Here is a 14838-nt window from a genome sequence, read left to right on the forward strand (position 1 = left end):
GGACTCCAGAAAACTGGTGATGGAGCAGTGCTCCCCACAGGGGTCTGGAGTTGGTGGACATTTCAGGGTAGGTCTGGGGACTTCGCTCAGCACCCCTTGCCCCAACCTCATCCTAGCCAACCAGGCTCTCTCAAGAGCAAGGGAAGGGAAGGTCAAGGTCTCCTTAACGGGTGACAGGCAGCAGACTCAAGGGAACCCAGAAAGCTGGGGGCGGCAGCCCCTCCCAGCCAGGACTCCACCCACCCACGCTGAAAGCAACCAGAAGGGCTGGCTAGCCCTGTCCTGGCTCTCTCTGCCTGCCCCAGGCACAGGAGAGTATAGTAGGGCAGCCCTGTTCTGGAAGAGAGGAAATCATCGGTGACAGTGACTCAAAAGCGGGGGCCCCAGAACGTGGAGCAGTCAGAAACCTAAGGAAACACAACTCCCTGTTTAGGAAAGCTGGGAGCACCCAGGAGACTGGGCACCCAGAGGTGGCCAGAGCCGGGGACTCGGGGCAGTTCCCAGCACTACTATGACTTCCAGTAACAGCTTGAAGTGGGAAGTGAAGTGTCAGACACAGCCAGACAATCCTCAGTGTAGCTCCCAGAATCCTCCAGGGGAATAAGAGAGGAGGCCTGGGATGGGGACAAGTGTCTTTTTTTTTCTTCGGAGATTCAAGTCATGCAACAAAGTCTTCCTAACGTCTAACCTCAATCCTTCTTGCTTTATAGCCCCTCTCCTTGTGGTTCATGTCTCTTCTCCATGCCCACGCATCTAGCTCTCCCGTGTCATCCCACAAACCTTACAGAACACCCACAAAGCGTGGGTTATAGGAGCCTCATTAGGAGCAGGCACCAACCCCTCCTTGGTGCCGCAATGACCTTGCTGACTCTGCTCCCTCCCCTGGAGGCTGGGCTCAGGCCTCCTAACCCTCTAAATCTGGAGGAGGAGAACCTGATGTGGCTCCTTGAGCTCTTGAAGGCTCCCATTTCCCGGGCTCAAAAGGCTGGAGCGGGGGCCTGACCAATAAGAAAAAAGCAAAGTCTGCTTTGTGCACAGTAAAAAAAGCCAATGGCTGGCCGGGGAGCACCGCAGATGGAGTGTGGGGTGCCAGCTGCCCTGGGGTCCTGGAGATATCGGGCCTGCCTGCCCTCCGGTTCTCTCCTGCCCTTAGAGCCCAGTCATGCTGGAGCCTGTCAGCATCGCCCAGGAGCTGCCATGCGCCAGGTCCCATGCTAGGTGCTGGCTGAACCCTCTCATTTGAGACCAAATCTGGGAAGAACGTGAACACCTACTTTGGCATCTTGCACATCCCCTCAGGATTGACCCTGCCTCCTCTGGGCGTCCCGTGCTAAGCCTTCAATCCCTTTGGAATGATGAGACAGGGGAGGGGAGAGTGGGGCGGATCCTGATCTACAGTGAGCGCAGAGGTGTGCCAGGGGGGCATCTCAGTGGAGAAGGGACACCAGAGTCCACTTCCCAGACCCCCGCCCCACGCCGACTCTGACCCACTTTCTCCGCCTTCCCCGGGGGCTCAGAGGCTGAGCCCAAGGCTGGGAGGCGGGACACCGAGGTTCCTGGCTCCACCCCACGCCTATGCCCCAGTTTCTCTGGTCACCCAGAAAGGAGGGGGCAGCCGGGAAAGGGAAGGAGAGAAAGTGTGCAGAGAGCTGGGAGGTGCTGGGCAGGCAGGTGTTGTCATGAAGCTTCTCTCCCTCCCAAGCTGGGGCTAAGGAACCTGGCCACCTTCTCTCCTGGGGCCCTGTCGCCACACAGACTGGCTCAAGCCTCACCCTTGCCCTCGCCTCTGGGCAACGGCATGGAGGACAGGGCAGTGACCAGAGTGGGCCCAGGCCCCAGGGCAGCTCTTCCATGCTGGCCAGGGGGCACATTCTGTCAGTCCTTCAGTCCCACTAAGGGGAGCAGAAACGAAAATAAAGCCTCACTCCTCAAGTCCCCTTTTGCCCGAAGAGAAGCCAGACCCCAGGCAGTGGCCTCCTCAGGGAAGCGGGCAGCCCCATCAATGGCCTCTGCCTGTACGCCCAAGACTGCAAGAGAGGCAAATCAGGTCAAACGCTGGCATTCGGCCCAGCCCAGAGGTAAGTGGATCAGCTCCCACTCCCCGGGGAGGACGGGTGAGCCCCAGAAGTAAATCTCTCGAAATCTCTACCTGCCACCCCTCACCCGGAATGTGCTCTCTTACTAACTTGTTTGCTATGAAGGCTGGGATGGACCATCTTCTATTTTTCTTTTCCAAACAGGAAAGCTGCACTGAGAGAAATGGAGGGAAACTGCCCCTCACCCAGGCCTGCCGTTCTGCGCCCTAAGGAAAGAGAAGTGAGTCTCGGGAGGGGGTGGGAGGTGCTCAGGGGCCGGGGCACCCAGGCGCCGGGTACTAACCATTCTCATCCCCACCTCTATCCCCAGCCCCACAGCCTCATGCTCTTCCTGGGGCGCCCTGTGAGGTGTCTACCCGGGATGTGGACACCCAGCTACAATTCATGGTTTCATTTGACTTCCGTGGGGTCCAAGCATGTGGTTTCCAGGCTCCTGCCCGGCGCCGGACACCCGCAGCCCCAGCCCAGATGCCACCCTGAGCTCTGGGAATGGCAGATGCTGGGCCCCTCGAAGGGGGAGGCTGTGTGGAGGCTGGCCCTCTCCCTGGGCCAGAGCAGCTGCAACTCCACAAGCGGGAGAGCCAGGACCGGAGCCCCGGGAAAACTCGGTGGGAAAGGCCTCAGGGCGCTGCCCTGAACAACGACAGACGACTACGATCCCAGCTCTGAGGTCTGGCCACAGTCCTAAAACCAGCTTCCCAATCTCTGGCCCCCTCCCTTTCTCCCTCCTTCCTGAACACGAGAAGACGGCATCTCCCCCTGCTGGGGGGAGTGGGAAAGCCAGCCAGGAGGCTCGGCCAATTCCATAGGCCCCACTCTGGAGGCCCCTCCTGGCCCGGCTCAGCGCAGATGGACACCTCCAGCCCCTGCCAGCCCTGGCACCAGTGGCTACAAGGGGGACTCGGACCACCTGCCTGTGGAAAACCCACCGACCTGATCTGAGGATGATTATCTTAGCCTTTCACTGTAGGGGAATAAAATCCCAAAGGTGGAAAACGTCCTCCCCAAGCCACCAACGGATGCCTCTGGGAGGCTCCTGTTCCCTTGGCCAAGGGTTAGACCCCAGGCCCGGTGTGACTGGAAGTGGCTCCTGGACAGGTCAGCAGAGTAGCTCAGAGGAAGGGAGCGGTTGGCACCCCTGCCGGGCACAACTGATCCTGCAAGGGGCAGTGTCCAGCTGAGATGGCCGAGGGGCTGATAAGAACCCACCAGGCCTCTCCTTCCCTTTGCCAGCCCAGCCTCAGAGGAGGAAGCAGGAAGTCAGGGCAGCTCCCCTCCAGCACCAGAGTCACGCAGACCTCTCCGCGTCTAACACCTGGCACAGCCCCTGCGAGGGGAATGAAGGCAGGCAGAGGCGGGAGAATCTGAGGGGAAGCCACAGACCCTGCAGGAGGGGGCCCATCAGCAAAGCTAACCTGGTGAGTCTCAGGAGCCCAGCCTTCTCCAGCTGGCACTCTGCTCTGTCTGTGCCCGGGGTATGTCATGCTGGAAAGGGAAAGGGGAGGGGGCACAGCCTTGACCAAAACAAATGTCACAAAGCCAAGCAATCCCACCAGCTTCGGCTTCCCTGAATCGAATCTGCTGGAAGCCCTGGGGCTGTGGTCAGGGCCACAGGTTGCCAGCAGGGGGTCCTCACAACAGGAAGCATGAGATTTAGCACAGTGACAAGGACAGGGAATGAGAGGGGAAGGGGCCTGGATTCCTCCCTGCTGCTGCTTCAGTACCATCCTGCAAATGGGTTTTGGTCTCTAGGCCCTAGTTTCCCTATCTCCAAAGAAGGAGAAATAGCTCCCACCCCTACAGAAGAAGATGTTAAGTGACTGGATGGCCTGTGGGGGGGGTTAAAGTTGAGCAAGATGTACTCTGATCCTTTAAGTCTGTGCAGAAGAAGACAGCCAAGGAGGGAAGGCAGTTATTACTCTGACCACACTGACCCAAGACCCCCCTGTGAAACTCCTGAGGGTCCAGCTCAGGCCATTTGGACACATCCTCATGGGCACAAACCCAGACCCACCCGTACACAAAGCTGCCTGGAGTCCCACCCATAGACTATTTCTGGAAGCACTAGGCAGGCTCCCAGGAGCAGAGGGGAATAAGAAACCTCAGAGACCCCAAATTAGGACTCTCCCATGTCCAGGGCATGTCTACCTGGACTCAAAGGAGAGAGCCAAGTCTCCTCCGCCAACATGTCACTGCATGCCCACCCCAATACCACATATCCCAACACAGGCTAAGGCTGAAGGCCCTGCAAAGCTCCACTAAGAATAAAGTATGGAACACAGAGAAACGCTCTACCAGGAAGAGAGGACACCACCACAAAAAGGAAGCTGGACATTCAGCTATCATAGGGAACTTCTTCCAACATCATCCCCGGACTGCCTGCAGAGGTTCAGGGGCACACATCCCCCTCAGCCCCGCCTGTCTTGGTGAACAGGGCAGGGTGGCACGGAATTGAAGGCCCCCGAGTTGAGAGGGCAGGCCTGGGGACAGAGTTGAACCCATGCCCTCCCAGGGCCAGGCTGGACCGTCAACCCATCAGTTTCAGGTCTACCCCATGGTCAATCACTTTGGGTATTCCTCTGTCCTTTTCTCACGATGCTTCTCCACTCCTGACCCCTTGTTCCCTTACGGCTCAGACCCTGAAGGTCAGCTGGCCTGGGCTGGATCCCCATACAGCCCATTACATCCAAAACCACCCCAGGTGCCTTCTCCAGCCTCCCAGCTCTTACCCGACTCGGTGGGAGAGTTCATGCCGGCTCTGGGCCCGCAGGAAGCTGGCGTTGGGGGCTGGGACGGGAGGGGGTGGAGCTGCGGTGATGTCAAGAGAGACAGACGATAACAGACAGATGGACGGGACAGGAGCCCGGGGCCGCTGTGCCTCTAACGCCCATCCGAGGCCATCCTTCGGGGCGAGGCAGTCAGGCACTCAGAACGGCATCCCTGGGGAGAGATGGAGCAGGGTTAGAGGTCCCCAACTCTGGAATCTGAGAGTCGAAGGAGACCTTGGAGCTTGTCAGTTACACCTAGGGAAGAGAGGGAGGGCCACCTGCCCAGGGGCACAGAACTGGACCAGACCCTGGCTTCTCCTCTGATTGGTGAGGACGTCAGCCCTCAAGGGAAGGGAAATGGCTACAGTAGCCACAACAAAATTCTTTTTTAGGTGACAATGTCCACTGCCAGGTGGGGAGACCTCACAGACTCCCAAGGGTGCCTGACGTGGGAGATAGTGCTCACCAAAGGAGAAAGTGCAGGGCAAGTGCTCCTGAACTCTGTCCAGGGCAGTGGGGAGACGCAGGGCTGATCTGGAGCCCCTCGCAGAACTTAAGGGAGAGACTGGTATCCCAGCCCCAGTAGCCTGAGGAGGGACCCTCATCTTCTCCCTACTCCCTGATCCTTGTGCCACCCAACTCTGGAAACGTGATGTGCTTCTGTCTTGGTCTCCCCCATTCAACAACAGATCAGAAAAAAGAGGGCAACAATTGCTTTTCCTCTACCCATTAACCATGCTGTTTCCAAGAATTTCGAAAGACAGAGACATTCATCCCACATCCGGTGCCCTCTGGACTGGGGGTCCAAGGCCCAAGCCCAGGGCCTTGTGTGTGTTGTATAGGTTGTGCCCTGTGCAACGAGGTCTGAAATCCAGCCTTTGCTCTGCCTGCCAAGCTACACAGTCTAAATCCACCCAGAATAAGGGACACCGTTTTCCAGTTTGTACAAAGGCACCAAAAGGCCCAGCAGCACGCCTGCTGAGGCCAATATAGTAAGAGAGGATGTCCCCGTATTACAGGACCGTGAGTTTGCCAACCTGTCCCCACCTCTCCAGCTCCCCACCCCGCTCCAGCTCCCCACCCCGCTCCAGCCCCACAGCTAGTCCTCAAGCCTCAGACACTACACACGCACCCACCTGGGCCCATCCTTAAACGGTCCACGATCCACCCTAGACATGACCTCATTGGTTTTCTTCCGGATGAAGGCAGGCCCTCCAACACCCAGTGAAATAGAGGTAGCTGGAAGCGATCAATGAGGCCGAGATTTAAACCCTAACTCTGCTCCCCAAACTAGGAAGAGACAATCAGCTCCACCCCAGGACAGCCCACCTCCTGGCAGGATTAATTCTCAGTAAGCTCTGCATTCTCATCAAGGATTGCCAGGCGTGGGGTCCACTTGGAGCCGAGGAGCGCAGGAGTCAGCCACGGCAGGGACACAAGAACATACACACAGACATGCACACACGTATGCCATGCACAGAGTAGGAAGACCTCAAGTCCTCCTAGGCCTGCTGCCCCCTAGGTTTGGACTCTGTAGCTGGAGAAAGGTGCACTCAGATGGGGAGGTGGGAGGAGGCAGAGAGAAGGGGCTGAATTGTTCCCAGCAGGTACAGGTACGGGGCAAGGACAAAAGAGGCTGCGCAGGACTGGGGCCAAGCTCAGGAAGGCGGCAGGTGGGGTTGTTGGTGCCCTGGCAGGGCCCGCATGGGCAGACAGCTCAACCCATGCCCACCCCGGGGCTGGCGCCCAGTCCTGTGCACACCCTTTCCCATGGGCTGGGGAACACAGGTTCAGCAATTCCCACGATTCCCAGCAGCCCGAGTGCCCCAGCCCATCTCCATAGTGAAAGGAACCTCCACAACAGGGCACTCAGGAGGGGCAGAGCCTCCATCGAACACAAACTACGTTAAGATCTGCCCTGAGCCCCCATCTTCCTCACCCCCTGGGGAGAAGAGGAAGGGAGGGGGCTCCTAGAACTCCCAAGGGGCTCAGGACTCTGTTAGGCTGCACTCCTGCCCACCCTGCAGGACGTAGCAGGACCCCGGACCCCCATCCACCTGTGGAGAGTCTCTGCCAACACCCCCATCAAGCCTCCCTGGGAAACAAAGCAGCATTCACGGTCTAATCAGGACAGGCAGGACAGGTGTAGATTTTTGACTAAGGAGGGCCATGTAAGGGGAAAGGGCAGCTTTACGGTTAAAACCTGAGCTGCTGGGAAAAAAAAAAAGCAAAAACCTGAGCTGTTGGGTCCCTCCTCAGCCAGAGAAACTCACTGCTGACCATTGTTATAGAAAGGTCTCAGTGGGCAGTCAGGAACCAACAGCTGTGTGGCTCCTGGCACTTTTACGCCAAACCAGTGAGCAGCCTGGCTTCCGTGACATCACAAGTAGGCAGACCCCAGGGCCCTGTCCCCATCCCCTGAGAACTCTCTCTTCCAGTCAGACCTCTGTCCCACTCCAGGATCCAAACCCACTTCCCACCTCCAGCCAGGACGGCAGGAAACCAGCTGCATCTCACCCTACAAGCTCATGGCTAAGCTGGGGGAGGAAAGGCAAAAACCCTAGGGGAATATCCTGCACTCCATTCACGAGCAATAAAAACTCTGGCAGAGGGTGGCAGGAGAAGGACAGACAAGTGAGGGACATAAGGAGGATGCAATGCCTCAAAGGCCAGAAGTTCACAATGCTGCCCTGCAGGTATCTTGTCCCTCAAGGAACCTGAACTCCAGCACCACCAGGCAGCTGCTCTGCCAACACACCAGCTCTGGCCCTGCTAGAGGCAGGCCCAAGTCCTGAGCACTGAGGCTGGGGACCTGTCCCCAGGTCAAGGCAGCCAGGTGAGCTGTCTGAACCAAATCCTGTGAGCCTGAGATTGCTCACAATCTGAGATGTGCCCCAAAGACGTCATCAGAAAGCTACAAGCCCAGACATCCCATCCCAAGGCACAAAGGAACTTTCACCTTGACCCCTCCTGACCGTGGCCACGGCTGATCACTTTCCCCAGCCTCCAAAAGCTTCCAACGCCGTGTGCCTTCCCCCAAGCTGGCCCACCAGAGAAGCCTGCAGATGATCAGAGCCAGGAGGGATGGCTGACTTGGATGTCCAGGGCCCAAACTAAGGGAGGGGGGAGGGCAACAGGGGAGGAAAAAAGGCACCAGGCTGACAAATTCATTTTTGCAATCGGCCCATTTCTGTTTGTCTGCTCAGACGCAGCTCCAGGCATCTGCACAAGCCAGATGGAGGAGGCTGCTATTTCTAGAAAAAGAAAAAAGGGGGGGGGGGTGAGAGGGGAGGGAGGGGCAAGACGGAAGGCAAAGGGCAGAAGACCGGGTCTGTTTGCCCTAAAACCTCACGCAGAACGGTACCCCCTCACCAGCACTACCAGACAGGGTCCCCATCCAAGGAACGGCTGGGGCCGAGGATGGGGTGAGGTGGGGTGGGGGAGAAGAAAGGCAGAGAAAGTTTAATTAGCCAGAGTCGGCTACAATAGGCCCCCTCACGGGCTGCATCAGGTTTTCATTCATGAGCAAGCGACAGTGCTCCAAAAATGCCAAGAACCGCACCCCCTCGCCGTCTCTCCCCCACCCCCCACCAACAGGAGTGCGTCCTCCAGCAGGCTGGCTGAGCCTGATGCCGTGTTCCAGACATCCCTCCTCAAAGGGATGTGAGTAGGAAGAATTAATTATTAAAGAGCAGCTGGTACTTCGGCACCAACTGCACTCCCCTCAGCTCCTATAGCTGATGCCCCCTCCACCCTGCAGAAACACAAACTCCCCGCCCCACACCACCACCCCCCAGCCCCAGCCCCCATTTCTAAACACACAGCTAAGATGCCACCCCTAGGGAAGGGAATGCAAACCTTTGTCTCTGCAGCTACTTAGAGTGGGTGGGGCATGTGATACTGCTGCCCTCCCCCCCCCCCAGATTACTCCATCCAGCCACAGAAGAGGATATATGGGAAGGGGAGGCTGGCACAGAGCTAACATGTCCTCCATCCTTGCCCCCCAAGTAAACTGCACCTGGTATCTGTCTCTCTGGCCCCTGGCAGGCATACATTCCCGGCATAGAGTGGAGATGCTAGGGGCCCACCCCTCTAACTCAGAGACGCCCATCCTGCCTCGTCTGGACATAGCCCAGATCCAAGTCCAAGGGGAGATAGAGCAAAGAGAGGATTCAAGAGAAGGGGCAGGAGGCAAACCAAGGGCTCCCCAAGCTTTGTGTTTAAGAGGAAGAGGAAGGAAGGAAGACTGAAATGAAGAAGCAGGCAGCCCCCAACATGGCTCACCCACCATCCCCAGCCCAGCCCAGCCCAGCGTCTAAACAGCCAGCACAGGCTCAGGGCCCCTGTTGCCTGGAACTCGAACTGAGGACCCTCCCTGCCTACATCCTCTGAACCTGAGGAGGCCCAGGGCAGGACCCAGCTCCAGGCTCCACTCCTGCAAAGCAGTCTGGTCAAGGGTCCTTCCGGCTAAGACTCCTGATCTCCCACCCCCTGCCTCCTTTTGTTCCTATGGTCTGCTCCATCCTTCCCTCCCAGTTGGACCCTGAACCCAGTCACCACCATCATCACCCCCAGTCGCCAAAGCTCATTCCAGGCCCCAGACGCACAGTGATCACTGTCATAGTGGTGGGTCTCTTGAGCACCCCCAAGAGCAACTGCAGCTGCTACCCTTCCTCTTTAGGGACACACCTCATCTCAGAAGGCCAACGGGAGGTATCAGGTGGTCACCTCCTCCCCCAAATGGGGTGCTCCCACCTTCCCCTCTTCTCTCCCCACAACCAGACTCCCAGATTAATTTCTTATCACCCAGCCAATTCTCATTTTCTCCAGGGGCCCAGAGAAGGGTGGGGTGGGGAAGCAGCCTCCCCAAGTTAAAAGGCACAGGCAGTGTCCCTCTCTCTGTGAGATACAGACCCAGGATGAAAAATGGGGGGCATCCACCCCAGACAAGAAGGGGGGCAGCTTTCATCTCCTAGCACTCTCTCTCTGGCTCCAGGGTGTCAGACGGGAGAAGAGGGTGGGAACAAACGCAGTAACGCCTCACGGGGGAGGGGGGTGAGAATAATGGGAGAGAGAAGTAAGGTGGGCCCGCAGGCCCCCTCCTCAAGCACGGATGTCAAGGACACAAAATCAAGGATGCGTTCTGAGGTATGGCTAGAAGCGCTGTGGGGTGGGCAGCGCCCCTCACCTCAGAGTACCAAGAAAGGGTGTCCAGCGAAGAGGGCTTTGCTCAGAATCCGGGTGCAGGGCTCAAAACGCCCTGCAACGCACCACGCGCCTCCCGGGAGAGGGCAAATCAGACATCCCCGGCCGGTCTCCCGGCCATCTGGGGGTGTAGGTAGCGGGAAGACGGGCCCCTCCCTTACCTGCAGGGAAGGCGCCCCTGGGAGGGGCGGGGAGGGGCGCGCGCAGTAACCCAGAGGCCCGGCTACCGGCTGGCGATGCTCCCGGGGGGCGCCAACTGGCACCCGGACGCCGGGAGGGAGGAAGGGGGGAGCGGAGCGCGACGCGCGCTCCGGGAGCCCGCGGGCAGCGACGGCGGGAGGAGGGGGCGCCGCGTCGAGTCCGGGGAGCCTGGGGGAGATGGGATCGGGGCTGGTGGGGCGCGCTTACCCGCTGCGGCTCGAGCTCCGGCTTCGCGGGCGGCGGCGGCAGCAGCGGCGGCGGCAGCAGCGGCAGCACCTCCTCGACGGCTCCTCCATCTTTGCGGCGGCTCCTCCGGCTCCGCTCGCCGCCGCCACCAACAACAACATTCGAGACGTCACTGCCGTCACGTGACTCGACCCGGAGCTAAAAATAGACCCAGACCACCCCCCCCACCCCCCACCCCCACCCCCAGCTTCAGCCACCAGCAACCCCTCCCCTCCTTCTTGGCCCTCCCCGCTGGGCGGGGCCAACAGCGCCACCGTGACAGCTTCTAAAAGGGCCAGTACCCAGAAAAGAGTTGGGCTGGGGAGGGGAAGGAAGGCAAGGGATCGGAGCCCTGGGAGTACTGGTTGAAGGAGCCCTGGGAGTAGTGGTTGGAGGAGCGCTGCAGGCGTACGGGCCTGGCTGCTGGGGGCTCGGCCTTTGGGATGCACGATTTTCCTGCCTGCGCTTCCTCCACTTCCTTTTCAAACCGTGGATGGTGCAATCGTTGCCTGCCTAAGCGTCTCCCTAACACGCCCTCCCGCGGTGGGGGAGGGGAACTGGGGATGGATTCCTAGGGGCTGGGAGGACCGTGGAGGCCCCAGCTAGGGGTCCAGGCTGCGGGTGGGTGTCTGGGACAAGTCTCGAACCCGCCAGTTCCGACCGCACACGCTAAATGTGTGCCAAGCAAAAAAAAAAAAAAAAAAAAAAAAAAAAAAAAGAATGGGAAAGACCAGGGTAGAGTTGTAATGTAGTAATAGTCCAAGGCCTTCAAAGGGAAGACTTCCGGTCCCTGGCTTCGGTGCTATACTCTTCTACAACTCCCCTTAGAACACAATATGAGTATGTGTGATAGAACCTAGGTGGTTTGTCAGTGACTCGGTAATTCCACTAACGAAAATGTATTCTAAGGAAATAAATATTGTTGTGTTCAAAAATGAGTATAGAAGGAAAGAGATTGCTTCTAATGATGTGAAAAGTTGGAAACAACCTAAATATCCATCAGTAGGGGATTGGCAAATAAACTAAGGCACATCCATTCAGTGGAATACCATCCAGATCCAGACATTTAAAATGATATGTCTATATTGACCTGAAAAGGTGCTCAAGATATACGGTTTTCTTGAAAATCAGAAATCAAACAAGTACTACAGAACTGTTCCATTATTATAAACAACAAAAAACTATATCCATATGTCTGAATATGTTTGTATATCAAAAAGCCGAGGGGCTTCCCTAGGGGCTTCGCTGGTGGCGCAGTGGTTGAGAGTCCGCCTGCCGATGCAGGGGACACGGGTTCGTGCCCTGGTCCGGGAGGATCCCACGTGCCGCGGAGCGGCTAGGCCCGTGAGCCATGGCCGCTGAGCCTGCGCGTCCAGAGTCTGTGCTCCGCAACGGTAGAGGCCACAACAGTGAGAGGCCCGCGTAACGCAAAAAAAAAAAAAAAAAAGCATATAAGAATATAGGCAAAATATTTACCTTTGCTTTCCTCTTTATCTTTTTCTGTATATCTGAAATTTTGCAACTATCATGTGTTACTTATCTGACTGGAAAAAGTGAATATATAAATGTTTCTGTAATAAATTTATTATTTATTTATTTTTGGCTGCATTGAGTTTTCGTTGCTGCGTGCGGGCTTTCTCTGGTTGCGGTGAGTAGGGGCTACTCTTCGTTGTGGTGCGTGGGCTTCTCACTGCGGGCTTCTCACTGCGGTGGCTTCTCTTGTTGCAGAGCACGGGCTCTAGGCTTGCGGACTTCAGTAGCTGCAGCACACAGGCTCAGTAGTTGTGGCTCGTAGGCTCTAGAGTGCAGGCTCAGTAGTTGCGGCGCACGGACTCAGTTGTTCCACAGCATGTGGGATCCTCCCGGACCAGGACTTGAACCCGTGTCCCCTGCACTGGCAGGCGGATTCTTAACCACTGCACCACCAGGGAAGCCCAATGTTTCTGTAATAAATGATAAAGGTTCTTCCTACAAAGTATCTCATGAATAGGTCCCACCCATCTTCATCCCCACCCCTTTTCTGAAGCCAAATCATGCCTCCCCTGAGATATTATAGCTGCCTCCCCAACCAGTCCACTTCTTGCATCCATCCCAGCCTTCTCCCAAAGCCGGAATGACCTTTTTAGAACACAAATCTAATCAAGGGAGGGCTTAAAACCTTTCCAATTTTGTCACAGAAAGCTGTATCTGGCCCAGAAGAGTGGTTTTCAAACTTCAGGGTACTCACAGATTACCTAAGGAACATGTTCAAAATGCTGATTCCAGAACCCCACTGACAGAGGAGGGGATGGGGATGGGCCTAGAATCTTAATTTTTATTAAGTACCACAGGGAATTTTGCTGCAGCTGGTCATACTTCTCCTCATACTTGGATAAAAAACAGCCTAGAAGCTTCTACATGATCTGGTCCCACCTCACCTCACTTCCCTTAGCTCTCTATACTCCAGCCATTGAGGCTTTCTTTCATGTCCTTGAATACTGTGTCCCTTGCTCCGCAGGACCTTTGCACAGGCTGTTTTTTCTTTCTGGAATGCTCCCTTCCCCTCTTCTCTTTGCCTATTGATAAATAGTGGTTTGATAGTTAAAGAGTATGAAGTTTCTTTTTTTTATATAAATTTATTTATTTTTGGCTGCGTTGGGTCTTCATTGCTGTGTGGGCTTTCTCTAGCTGTGGAGAGCAGGGGCTATTCTTTATTGTGATGCGTGGGCTTCTCATTGCGGTGGCTTCTCTTGTTGTGGAGCATGGGCTCTAGGCACGCGGGCTTCAGTAGTTGTGGCACGTGGGCTCCGTAGTTGTGGCTCACAGACTTAGTTGATCCGCGGCATGTGGGATCTTCCCAGACCAGGGATCAAACCCGTGCCCCCTGCATTGGCAGGCAGATTCTTAACCACTGAGCCACCAGGGAAGCCCACATATGCTTTCACTGATGCTGATAACAATTTGTAACTATACATCTATTTATGGCATATGGCATCTCTTCCCCTAATGAGTGTTAAATGACTTAGCCAGGATAAGCACTTTTTGACTGTGTTCTGAGCAGAAAGACCACCCCAACAAAGTCATCCTGTGTCACTCCAAGACAGGGGTCTTCTTGCCTCTATCCTGTAATGATGGTGCCATCCATTTGCTGTTATTCTTGTGCAATCTTAAGATGTCTCTTGGGTGGTTAGGTTGGGTTGGGATTTTGCTTTTTCAGTGCTTATATTCTACCTCCCCAAGCAGAGTATGAGCCACTTGAGAAAAGCCGTAAGATCATATATATTTTGTTGCCTTTCCGGCACCTAGCACATCACCTGACATATAGCAGATAAAGTTTCGGGGATACTGAAGACTCTGGAATTTCTTCTCTCAAGATCCCAGAACATGGGGAAGAATCTCCTCATGTGGTATGAAAGATGTCAGTAACTGTCTTATGGCCAGGCCCTTTCCATTCCGCAGATGAAGGGACTGAGGCTCAGAGAAGCTGAATAACTTGCCCAGTCATAGAGTTCATGCAAGCGAGAACTAGGATTGAGACCCATGTCTCTCTGGCTGTCCCACCAAATACTAGGAAAAGGGCGTGGGGGAGCTGGGCTCCCAAGCCCAGCACTCCAGCCCTGTTCTCTGTAGATTTCTGAGATCAACACCTTGTCCCCGCCATGGCCAAATGCCCCAGAAGTTAGGAGAATTCACCATAAGGGGCCCTGATGAGCCTTCAGATTTTTCCTTCTCTGGTAAGTGGGGTTAAATAATTCCACATGAATTCTTCTTACGTTTCTTGAGCACAAACGGTAGGTGCTGGAGATATAGAGATGCAACTGCCTTTAAGGATCTTAGGGTCTCTCACAGAGAATAAAACTATCTTTTGTTATGAGTCCCTAGGGTGGGCCATTGCCAGGACCATTCACCATGGAAACAGGAGTCACGGGGTTGTGTCCTTAACCAGTGCCTCAGTTTCCCAATTTAGAATGATCGGGCAGATGGGATCTAGTAGCTGATGGGAAAACTTCTGACCCTGGGACTCAGTGGTGAATATGGCCTCTTGGTAGAAGGAAAGCAATCTCGGAGGAGAGCCAGGTGTTTAACCTATAGGCTGAGAGGCTGGCAGCGCCATTGGACTTTGAGAAGGAGGCATCAGGGCTGGGGAGAAAAATGAGGAGTGGTGGGCAGCACTGCCAGGGGCTCTGAGTGCGGCTACTCCTGTCTGAAATCATGAGAAATGTCCTGGCCAGTTCTTGAAGCAGGACAGAGAGCAACCTTCCTCCCTGCTCGGTGGATGCTGTGGAACTAACAGCTACACCCATCTCCTCCACATCCCTCTCACTCACACAGCATCTAAAGTTAGCATTGCCTGGGGAACAGGC

General features: G+C 55.9%; 1 protein-coding gene across 1 annotated transcript in view; it reads right to left on the reverse strand.

Moving 5' to 3' along the window:
* The window catches only part of HDAC5 (histone deacetylase 5), a 35805-nt gene extending 25187 nt beyond the window's left edge, over nucleotides 1-10618 (reverse strand). Inside the window, exons 1-2 of the mRNA XM_024130398.3 lie at nucleotides 10478-10618; nucleotides 4826-5036 (exon numbers count right to left, since the gene is read on the reverse strand). Of these exons, the coding sequence (XP_023986166.1) occupies nucleotides 4826-4847 (22 nt within the window). The 5' untranslated portion in view covers nucleotides 4848-5036; nucleotides 10478-10618. The remainder of the gene's footprint in view (nucleotides 1-4825; nucleotides 5037-10477) is intronic.
* Between the last annotated feature and the right edge of the window lie 4220 nt (nucleotides 10619-14838).

Source organism: Physeter macrocephalus, unplaced genomic scaffold, assembly GCF_002837175.3.
Source record: "Physeter macrocephalus isolate SW-GA unplaced genomic scaffold, ASM283717v5 random_712, whole genome shotgun sequence".
Classification (NCBI taxonomy): domain Eukaryota; kingdom Metazoa; phylum Chordata; class Mammalia; order Artiodactyla; family Physeteridae; genus Physeter; species Physeter macrocephalus.